This window comes from Hetaerina americana, unplaced genomic scaffold, assembly GCF_022747635.1.
Source record: "Hetaerina americana unplaced genomic scaffold, ioHetAmer1.1.p SCAF_8, whole genome shotgun sequence".
Taxonomy (NCBI): Eukaryota; Metazoa; Arthropoda; class Insecta; order Odonata; family Calopterygidae; genus Hetaerina; species Hetaerina americana.
Genome location: NW_027287427.1, coordinates 27,357,159 through 27,368,554, shown reverse-complemented (window position 1 = coordinate 27,368,554; position 11,396 = coordinate 27,357,159). Strand labels below are relative to the sequence as shown.

The following is an 11,396-nucleotide window of genomic DNA, read 5'->3' as shown; positions in this document are numbered from 1 at the left end:
GAAAGGGGTCAGAAGTGAACTGTTAAGCTGTTGTTTGATCTTCGGCATGCTCCTACAATAGTACTGTTTCATTGCTTGATAATTTTCATTGCACTTAAGGTGCCTATTGTAGCTATACTTGAAGGTCTTGATCATTATCTTGAATCAGATAAACCTTTGGTATGTTTTTGTGTACATATATATTCCTATTTTGGTTCACCTGTTATGACAGAACATCTTCTGAGAAATCAACGAAAAATTTTAAGATTCATGGACAAAAAGCTATCATATCGTTCAGTTATCCCTAATTTCATCATTTCTCAAAATAACATGCAGTTTAGTTCTTTCACATTGAAGTTGGAAATGTGGATTGATAATTACTTTATTGTTATAACTTAATGAAAATATTTTACAGTGCTATAACACAATATTCAGTTCTCATATATAGGTAACACTAGTGTTGGAAAATATTAGCAGGTTCAGGTATACTGAATTTCTACTACAAGGATGGGCTTGGAAAAGGTTCATCAAGAGTATACAATCGAATAATATCATTAGATTTATAGTTATTCACTACTTTAATCTTCGCAAAAGCTTGGCCAACCATTTTAAGTATGGATGGGAAGGTCCTTAGTCCATGGTTGTCTTGGCTGTCTTCTGTGTCTAGCAGAATCTCTGGAAAGTATCTAGCTGGTGTGAGGATTGCATGTGAGAGCCAGTGAGGAAAAGATGCATAGCAAGACGCTAGTGTCCCATCAACTATTATGCTCCCATGCTCTGTTAGTGGAACATAGGCACCTGTGGAAATTGAAAATCATAAAAATGGAAGATTTTACCACAATGCCCATAAATTTTAGTATTAATATTTTTTGTCTTTAGATTACTCTACAATTAGAATTGCACTGTAACCCTTTAGGATTTTTTTGCCTCTAATTAACTTTCCTTCTAATGATATGCAATGGATGCATTCCCCAGTAGAGTAGAAGGCCATCACAAATGAGCTAATAAGAGCTATAAAGGTACTCATCCATATCTAATATCAAAAATGCTGTCATCATGATTCATAGTGCGGTGAGTTGAGTAGAAATGAGCTGTGGTGTTTTGGAAGGACTTGTTTCACAACAGAGTTCAATACAATTATGTCTTGTGTGAAAAAATTAAAATATTTTGCTATCATGAATGGTACGTTTTTGTGAATGAAAACCATTGAATTCTAATCACCTTAAATACAAATTGACATAATTACTTGGAACATTATCAGTTTGTGTTTTAGAGGAGTTTTCTCTTGAGCCTCTCCATTTGATATGCAATGTTCTCTTTGTGAGAGAGGAGACTGTGCACTTGCCCATCAGTTCTATTATATTTGATGTATAGACCCTCTTTATGTCTATTATCTTGATTTTTTATTTGATAATGAATACAAGAAAAGGTTTCTCTTCAGTGGATTAGTTGAGCACATAGGTTAACAAAACTTCGTAGTTGAAAACATTCAGAGGATATATTGAAGTATGTTTGGTCGAAGGGTACCTGCCTCATCTTTCCTTAAGTGATTTCTCTCACCAAAAAACACACTCACCAAATCTTTGACCATGGTTCCATATGAGATGTACAGGTAATTTAACCAGGATTCAATGATAGCAAGGCTAAATTGCTACTTCTGGTGAAAAATGTATAGTACTTAAAAATTCTCAAATATTAATTATGTTAAGTAAGCAGCATCAATTGAATTACATTGGGGAAATAAGGTATACATTTTAAGACAACACCAAAACAAAACAATGTTTTCAATTCCTGAAAACTTGGAGAAAACAAGTAATCAGAAACCATGTAATCATTTACCAACCTATTCCTCAAATTCTCATGTACATGTAATAATATTCTGACTCACCCAGTTTAAAACCATATGTTATTCCTATGACAGGATCTGCTTTCAAAAGTCCCTCATGTGGGATGAATAGATAATTTCCCATTCGTACCTCTCCAGCGAAAACTGGTTGATTAGGAATTACATGTGATGATTCATCTGTTTTATCCTTAGTTGAATTCTTCCAGATAGTAGCATAGAGTAAATGGTTGGCCGAAAGACTCACTGCATGTCCTGAAGACAGGGTGAGGGTGATATAAGGAGCTGTTTCATTAGGACGCTTGTCAAGGAACCCTAGTACCTTACTGCCAACCAACTTGCCTTCTTCATTTGCTGTAATAAATAATGTCAACAAGTTGATGAAACATGGATAGCTGTATTAGTGCAAGAGTAATTTATTATATTGGAAAAAGAGCAGTTATTATAAAGTTTTAGTCATCATCAACTGGTGGCAAGCATACAGTGGAATAAATTATTCATGCACATGTTATAGACTTCAAGCATTGCTTTTAAGTTTATTTTTTGCTTACAAATAATTGAAATGAATTCTTGCAAAAAGCACTTAATACTTCTTAAAGACAGTAACAGAAATCGTCTAAAACCAAGGAGTATGCAAATATTAACACATATTGATTGCACCCAAGTATTAAACAAAATAAGGATAGTTGGAACATATTTGACTCTGATTTAACTCCTGATCTGGTTACCTTACACTAGAGATGCGATTTGAATAGAAAAACATATTCTGCATGCTATGGAAATGCATTTTACACTAGTAGATATCTCATAAAATGTAAACGACCAATGATGTTATTTAAATGGAAAATAATTGCATTCATCAGGGTTCTTTTTTGGGCTCCCTGCTAAATAATCCATAATTTTAGAGGTTAACTTTAGGCTAGGATCCTTCAAACCATTATAGTCCTAGGGTATTATTGGACCATACATTCAAAAATGAAAGAGGATCACTTTTCAAAATGAACTTTCCAAATATTCCACCAAAGTATTGATTTGTATAATTCAAACCCTGTGCCACCCTTTTCGGAGACAACTTTGAATCATTGACGCTTCAGAAAAATAATTTTTTGAATTTTGGACTGCCTGGAGTCTTTTTAAAAGCACTTATTATCGTTTAGTAAAGTGCAAGTTTTTTTATATGTATAGGTACTTAAATTTAAAGTTCATTCATATGTAATTCTTTTCTATGGGTATAAACTAGAGATTGGCCCATTGTGTCTGATTTTCCATGAAATTGTCTTGTTTAGCACCTTAGTCACAGAATTTTTATAAACAGGAGTATCTTCTCATCCTTTGTTTCTTTTACCTAAATTCATCCTACATAACTTCCAGAATTAAATTATCTGTTCATGTGGTAGAATGAGCAAATAACCTAAAATAACCTAATTAACTAAATAAAACAAGCTAAGGAGTCCAAATGGGAAGAGTCGGATAGTATCATATTTAGAGGTACTTCATTGATACTTCCTGCAATATACTTTCTTCTGTTATGGTTTTTTATTAAAATGCTTATCTGATGTATTTGAGTGTTTGGGGAATTCACTTGACTTTTCCAGGAGTGATATCCAAATTCATGAATTTCATTTAAATTACCATGGAATATGTAAGACCTTATTTCACCAGCATTCTTAGATACTGTACCTCCTCCCCAATTTTACTTTTGTTCTTAAAGTGAATTGGTTCTTGAGCAACTTCTCTTTGATTTATTTCTTATACCTTTTTGGTTATTAATTATGTGGTGTCAGAGTCAAGAATCAGTGCTCTACACATTTCTTGGTGAATATTGTCTTCAATGCTTCAAAAACTTAATTCTTAGTGAATGTCCTCAGCCAACTGGTAGCTCTTTTTATTTAAAATAGAATGTATTTTTAGTAGCGGTCTTTGTTTTTGCACTGGAATTTATTTCTCTTTATATGCTTTTGGCAAGGGGAATGGTCGCCTAGTAGAAAGAGTATAATGCTAGGTTTGACCAGAGGACCCAGGTTGAAATCTGAATGGCTGAAGCTTCACCCATGCTCTCCATCCACAAAAATACAGATACCTTTTTAGGAGTTATCGTTTTTTTAACCTGAGTGCATATAAGAGCATAGTGCTTAAGGCATGATAGCCTATCATTTGGCTTCAGATTAAAGGATTCTGGTTTTGAAACTGAATCATGCATCAAGGCCTTCAGCTGCACCTGAGCTATGTGATTTTCTGGAGAATTCTTCTTGGTAAACTGAAGATAGCACAGGGAAAAGGAACTAGTCCCCATAACCAGAGATGAGAATTTTAAAGCCTCTTTTAGAGAATAGTTAGAAATATGAATCTAAAAATTATATGAAATCAGTGATGGAACTAATTAGGGGATGAAATCGGCATGAAATTGATGCAATGCCTGCATTTCTAATCTTAACTATGGAAGGCATTCATTGAACCCAGAGATTTTACTAAATTTCCTGCTCTATTGAGATGTAAAAGAAATGGAATATGTTGAGTCTCAGCTATAGCATGCTGATTGAATTACTATCTTATATCCATTTTATAAGGTGAAAGTATTCTTTATTACCTGAGAAGGGAATACCCCACTAATACATAGTCTTTCAGGAAGCATAATTTGGTATAAATGCTAATACTCATAAAGGGCTTAAAAACTACATGCTAATAAAAGGTCCTAGTGGAAGAACTCTTAAATTTATTGCTTTACAAAATTTCAGGCACATACCTCCTCAAATGAATTGAAGCAGGATACAGAATATTCCAATTCTACCGTAATTATCTCTCACCTGCTAGAACATACTGTCCAATTCGTAGCTTGTTCATAGAGATTATATCCCCAGAAGGCATTAAAACCACCTTAGAGTCTCCAGGGAAGCAAGGCCCACTGTCACAAGCACAGCAGAAGTATTGTCGCAGGTGACGACTATAGCAGTGACACCTGCGACGTCTGGTGCAGTTGATATACCAAAGTCTGCGACTGTATTTCTGTGTGAAGTGGATATTGGCCAGGGTCATATAAAACTCTACCCTTTCAATTACAAGATTTGATCATGGAATAAGATTGAGTAATCATGTATTCCATCATATTTACCCGTTGTTCTCTGTCGAAAATTACATCTTGTCCATGCTCTGGAATAATGTTTGGCATTCCATCTTGAAAGAGAAAAAATACCTATAGATACACATATGTAAATACATATATGTATATTACCGACCAAGTTGGCATGTATTGTTACAGAAAAGACCAAAGAAAACTTTATTATGGAGGTATGTTTTGCATGTCTCAGAAAATCGGTCTTTGAAGCAGGAGAAGAGTAGATTAAAGAATGTTGAGATTTGGACGTGGAGAGAAATGTAAAAAGTAAAATGGTATGAAAGAAAACCAAAAATGAAGTTTTAGGTGGGGTAGGTGAAAACAGAAGGGGAGAAATTTGAAGAAGGCAGGAAATGTGGAGACAGGAGATACTAATAGATAAGGAGATGCTGGGCACTGTAATAGAGGAGCAAATGGTGGGAAAGTGAGGTAGAGGAATAGAAATGATAGGTATATGGGATGGAATAAAGTGGTTTAGAAAGTATCCAGAGCTAAAACATGAGTTATTGTAATATTTAGTATGGCGTTTATGGATATTTTTTGTCATGTTAGTCAAAGGTTAGAAGTAGAGTAGTGTGTGGTATCAGGGTTCATTGAAAACCTACTATATCCCAGTAGACTACTAATAGTAATGATTATTATAGAGCTGAACTTCCTAATATTTACAATTTAAAGCTATATTTAATGAGTATTAGAATGGGGGTTGATACATGGCTATTTGTATAAATTACATGGAAAATAAATGAGCATGAGTGATAAATTAAAAATAAGAGATGATATGGCATATGGATATTTTTAATTTACTTTTGCAGTCATTAAATGATGCAGAAGCTTTAGGTAGCATGAAGATAATGTGGAGTAAAATTAAGTATATAAACATAGTTATATACATTAGAGCCCCCACTATTCGGGAACACTCCATTCTTAAGAAAGTATCAACTTTTAACCATAATTTTCAATGCAACAATTTCAGAGTGTAAAAATCATTCACCTTGACTGGGATTCGAACCTGGATCCTTCAATATCCAGTGGAGTGCTTTAGCCAGTTAAGCTATCGAGGCATCCTCTTAATCTCTGAAATTTTGTTGCATTGAAATGTATATTAGCGGATGACTCCATTAAAAGTTACTGTTACGGCATCTCCTGCAGTTTCTTTGGAATTTAACAATACTGATTATTTTATTGCTATATGTGTGATCTCTGAATTATCTATAAGAAATATGTTTCTGAGGGCAAATGTTTTAAGTTTATTTTTCTTATCAGATTTAATATGGCTTCACGTATTTTCTCCTAGGATAACAGGAGCTTTAAATTGGACCCTGAATATTATTATTGTTCCATTTTCATTAGCTACTGTCAATCTGTGTTTTGTCTGCTAGTAATCACATAGGCTCAACCTGACAGGATTATTTAAACATATATATGCACTGAGGAAGGTTGTGATGGAAAAATTTGGTACCTTAAAACAGATAATATAATTAAATAAATGTAATAATATACAGTGATCGCAATAAAATCTGATTCTGCAATAGAATCCATCCTCTCCCTCTGGAACTGGTAACATTGGCAGTTTATTTTACCCATCTATGAAGGGCTATGTCTACAAAATTGAAGTATGATGTAGGCATAGTATAAGAAAAATGGAGATAGGAGAGTTCAGAGAATACATAACATGAAATTTGTCCTTCTTCCTGGATCTAGGTAGCAAAGCAAGATTCATATAGTATGAGTGAAACTGTTGATTCTTTTGAGTGATAAAACATCAATTACATATAAAATACATGATGAAAGGTTCCTAGATGAAATTTCATGTTAAACTGAAGAGTAGGGTCACTAAGTTCAAGAAAGGGGGTAAAACTTCAGTATTAACCAGCATCTTGAGAATTTTTACAAAACTATTTTTTGTAATGTCAATGGGATAATTCACTTATGGAATGTTATTTTGTTTTTTGTGTTTGTTAGAATTTGAGGCATAATGAGGCAAGAAACAGAATATGAGGCATAATAAGGTATTTTAAAAAGGTTAGTACGGATCCACACATAAGGTGTTCAGCATTTACATTCTAGAAGAGTTCCTGCATTTTTGGTAAATACCTACATAAATAAAATTTGTCAGCCATCTACCTAGCTACCTATAGGTATATAGCATTTTGACAGTCTACTGTAATTCATAATAATAGTCAAATGACAGGCATATTAAGTTCATATTTTTCCAGGGTTGTATCACTTTCCCACTTTCATTGCAATGGCTTCAAATTGAACCCGGGGAAGCATGCACAATTTTTAAATTTCTGGCACTGAGCAGTGATTTAAGACTTCTTTGATCCTGAATGATATGAGTGGCAATGAACTTGAGCTATCTAGTAGCCCTCCATTTGCGTGTAGTCACTACAAGGAGAGGGTAATGTCATTGTATTATTTTATACCATTTTAGGTACTGTCAAACAGAAGTTAAATTACTATTTCATCTACTACACTTCACAGAAATGGGTGAAGACTCATCATGTGTGACTACAGAAATTTTTTCAGGCTTACTCAGTTTGAAGGATGGGTAAGGGTGGGAAGGTGGTGTGGGATTTGGAGGGAATAAATCATTAGGTGTAGAGGAGGAAAATATAGTGGGCATTGAAGAAAGTGAGAAGATGCTGCCCAGCTGAGAAATCTGGGTTGTGCAGTACATTATATTTGATGTGAAATTACTTTGTTGTTTTAGTCATGAAGCAGTCTCATTAAATCATACTGGAAACCATTTCCTAAATGCAACCTATAGTCTGATGCTGCTCCCTCTTTACATCCCTGGTAGTTATATCTGTTGGGAATGTAGGAAGAGTGTTTTTATAAGTCTCTTATAGACATCAAAACACTTTACCCATATTCTTCATAAGTCCAGATGAAACATTTTGGAAAGTCTCGTAGTATGTGTTATTGATTGATAGAGAAGAATGAAAGAGGATGATTTTTATGCTAAATATGATAGGTGAAATTTGAGTTAAAAAAAGTGCCTTCCAAACATCTTCTTGTCTACTAACATTTCAGTTCTGAGTGCCATTCTCAAGGTAACTAAGGGGGTAAAAATTCAGTATTCTGAACTCTGGGAAGCATACGCAACTTTCACATTTCTGGCATTAAGCTGTGATTTAAGACTTCTTTGGTTTTGAATGATGCGAGTGACAATGAGATTGAGTCATCTAGTAGCCCTCCAACTTTGAACTTTCCTCAAAGATCACTGTGAAAAAGAATTTTTCAATCAGTCATGTTTTGTAGGTTAGCTAAATGAAACCTTATCGTTGTAAAAAATTGTATGCGGAGTTACTTTGTGGAAACGTTCAACGTTATTTCTGATACATTATATTGAAACCACTGGGTAAATGCCAATTCATTTTTTAACCTACTATAGTTTTGGTCCTTAGTGATATTGTCAAGTTGTGATCTTGATAATGCGATAGCGTACCGAATTCATGACTGATTATATAAATGAAGGTTAAAAATTTATCTATTGATTTTATCGTAATTTATCATGGTAAACTTTTGTAAAATCTGAATAGTTGAAATATGCAACCGAAAGATAGATTGAAATAAATAAATAATCACCACTGAGCGGCCCACATAACAATAGTGTTCCCAACTAAAGGCCGAGTCTGCTAAAACAAGAAAAGTGGAAGAATTCTTTACCTTAAAAACGGTATCCACCTGTGATGAAAATATAACGAAGGAGATGGAGAGTTATATTTTCCGGGAGAAACTTGTACCGGTACTATGAAACGATGTCAGCTTCGACTTTAAAAATATCATCGAGAAAAATTTCGCGTCCGCTTTCTTTCGATTCGTGATTAAGACGCGGTTCAGATACATCAATACATAGTGTACTATTGCATTGAACCACCGAAATATATCTAATTTTGTTGGAAATGGAGGTGAATTTCCTATGTTCCTGAATTCTTTGAGTAGCCGAGAAGGGAATACCGAAAAATAGATTTTACTCAATTTGAGATAAATGCACTATCTGTAATTTCCACGAGAATGAAAGATCGAAAATGAAAGCCATAATACTACCACATAAAAATATAGCAAGAATATTTAACCTCAAAAAATATTAAGTGAGAAAGTACATGAAACTACAAATCGTTAAAGTTATTGATGATATTATTATATATGATATAATGCCACAAATATTAGTTTTAGACCTCACTTTTTTAGAATTACTTTACAAGGAGGAAGTTTTCTCGTTTTTCGGAATAGATCAGATAAGCTATAAGAAGTTATGCTACTTTAGCCGACGACGTATTCTGTGTACCTAAACAACGGGAAAAGTGGTCTAGCAGACTGTGCATAGGGTGCCGAGTTTTCAGTGATGACCCGCGAAAGTTAATGATTATATAAACAGGTCATATCTTAAATTAATAATAAAATTTGAGCGGCCCATGTCAAACATGCTAACCTAAATAATTATAAGGATGGCTTAACAATGCTGCCTTATTTCATTTTTATTCGACTGCATTGTTTATCTAAGAAATGCGTCTAACTATCAAATATATCTCTGTGTGATATGTCATATGTCTTTTATGCATCATCAATTTCTCATTATCCTTTTAGATAACACGTTTTAATTGTCCTGTGGGTTGAATCTACTCAATGACTATTAAAGTATGGTATTGCTAAATATCGAGTTTCAATTCCATTTTTTCATGTTTCTTGTGTTTTTTGGGCGTGCTAAAAATAATCAACGATATGTTGACAAATATTGGATTAAATTTCATCTTCAATGGTTAAATTGAAATTAAAATTAAATTTGAAATAAATTATATGTTGCGATTAAATGAAAACCATTCGATGAAGTTTTTTATTTTGTTGATATAATAAATTAATGATCGCAACCTGAAATCAGAGCACATATTAACCATGAACTTTGCCTTGCCGCTCAAAATCGTTTAGGAAAGACGAGAGGAATGTTCGTCATGAATTTAGAAAAACCCTGCGTATGCATTTTGATTAAACCAACTAAATTTCGCAATTTCAATTCACCTGTCTCCTGAAAACGTTTTTTCTTCGATTGGGAAGACTAATATCACCAAAAGAGAAAAAAAACATTAAAATAAATGTTTTCGCTTAAAGTGAATGGGTAGTCGTTTCTATTAAAAATAAGCATATGCTCCTCTCAATAGGAGACATTAAGATATAATTTAATATCTCCGCCGTCGTTTACAGACCTCAAACTTTCGCTATGGTGTGGATTCTATGCTAGCCATCAATCCGCAGTATTTTTTTTGTGTAAATAAGATGCACCAAATTTAAGAATATACTTGTGGCATAGATTCCCACCCAAAATATTGATTCATGCAATTACTCCTAACAAAATTAATATCTTTCTGCCAACATTTTTGCATTGTGAACTTAAATCTCTGCCGTCTTATCAAGCAAAGTACTACGATTCACTCTCTGTTTGAACTCGAGGTTGATACTTATATTAAACAGGAATAGAAAGTAATGTAAGATGACATAAGTTAACTATCGATCAGAAGCGTGAAATTGATATAACCGATGCATCAGAATTGCATCCGACCGGAGTCCTTGGACCGGATCTGTCCAGGGGAACTATTCCTCCTAAAAATAGCAACAAGTTGCCAACCACGAGAAGAAAGCTTACCGTCATCGTATTGGCCGTAGAGCGTAACGTAGTCCATTTCTGGATCTGCGCTTTCTTCCGCGATGCAACAGGCCACCAGCAGCACCACCGCAAATATCCAAAAGTACGATAACCATCTCCGGGCCCACATCTGACACTTTTCCAAATCCTCGAAGCCTCCAGCGCGGCTCCCACTAGGGATCGCCCAGCCAAGGGGTGTGTGAGAAGGGGTGTGTCGTTTGCGCTCCTATGCCTGCTGAAACTACTCTTGCGTCCGCTCTCTCTCACTGGCTCACCCTTTCGCAGAGGAGGGTAGTTGCTCCGAGAAGTGCGCTGCTCCAGCACGCCGGTAAACTTCGCGACTCATACCCGTGAGGGGTCGAAATAGAGGCGCCCTGGGTGGCGTCCTATTGGGTGCGAGATCTGTGACGTCAAACTACCGACGCTCTTTTTTTCCTCCCTTAAAAACCCCTTCCTCTGCGCCCCTCCGAAGCTTCCTTCAAGCGCACGTGATACATCCCATGCATTTCGTTACAGTAATAATATTTAACAAATATAACATTGCTGGAAGATCTTTTACAGTTAAAGAGATAGATTTTATTGGTGCGCATGGATGCATATGGTAACCCCAATGACTATTAAAATTTTTATTCTTCTTTTAATGTTACAAAACAAGTGATGGGAGCGAATGTGTTTTAGAAGTTCATAGATTATTTTCTTGCTGCTTCACTTTCGAAATTCTTGAATTATTTATCAGTAACAACTCACGCTTTCAACGTTTAATTTAAATTTTTTTATTAATCGATGATTTATAATAAATTTGGCGCAAAGTATGGTGT

General features: G+C 34.7%; 1 protein-coding gene across 1 annotated transcript; it reads right to left on the bottom strand.

Moving 5' to 3' along the window:
• Nucleotides 1-357: 357 nt before the first annotated feature.
• Nucleotides 358-10,777, bottom strand: LOC139697890 (desert hedgehog protein B-like). Its single transcript, XM_071596754.1, has 5 exons — nt 10,579-10,777; nt 4,932-4,993; nt 4,627-4,825; nt 1,868-2,176; nt 358-777 (listed from the first exon to the last, which is right to left on the bottom strand). Exons 1-5 carry the CDS (start codon nt 10,706-10,708, stop codon nt 479-481), a joined length of 999 nt encoding a protein of 332 aa, XP_071452855.1. The 5' UTR covers nt 10,709-10,777; the 3' UTR covers nt 358-478.
• Between the last annotated feature and the right edge of the window lie 619 nt (nt 10,778-11,396).

Bases quoted from the DNA above. Each gene is read 5' to 3' on its own strand.
- LOC139697890 (XM_071596754.1), bottom strand. From the start codon at position 10,708: ATGTGGGCCCGGAGATGGTTATCGTACTTTTGGATATTTGCGGTGGTG. The intron at 4,994-10,578 runs GTAAGCTTTCTT...TTCTCTTTCAAG, and splicing joins CTACGGCCAATACGATGACG to ATGGAATGCCAAACATTATT. The intron at 4,826-4,931 runs GTAAATATGATG...CACTTCACACAG, and splicing joins TTTTCGACAGAGAACAACGG to AAATACAGTCGCAGACTTTG.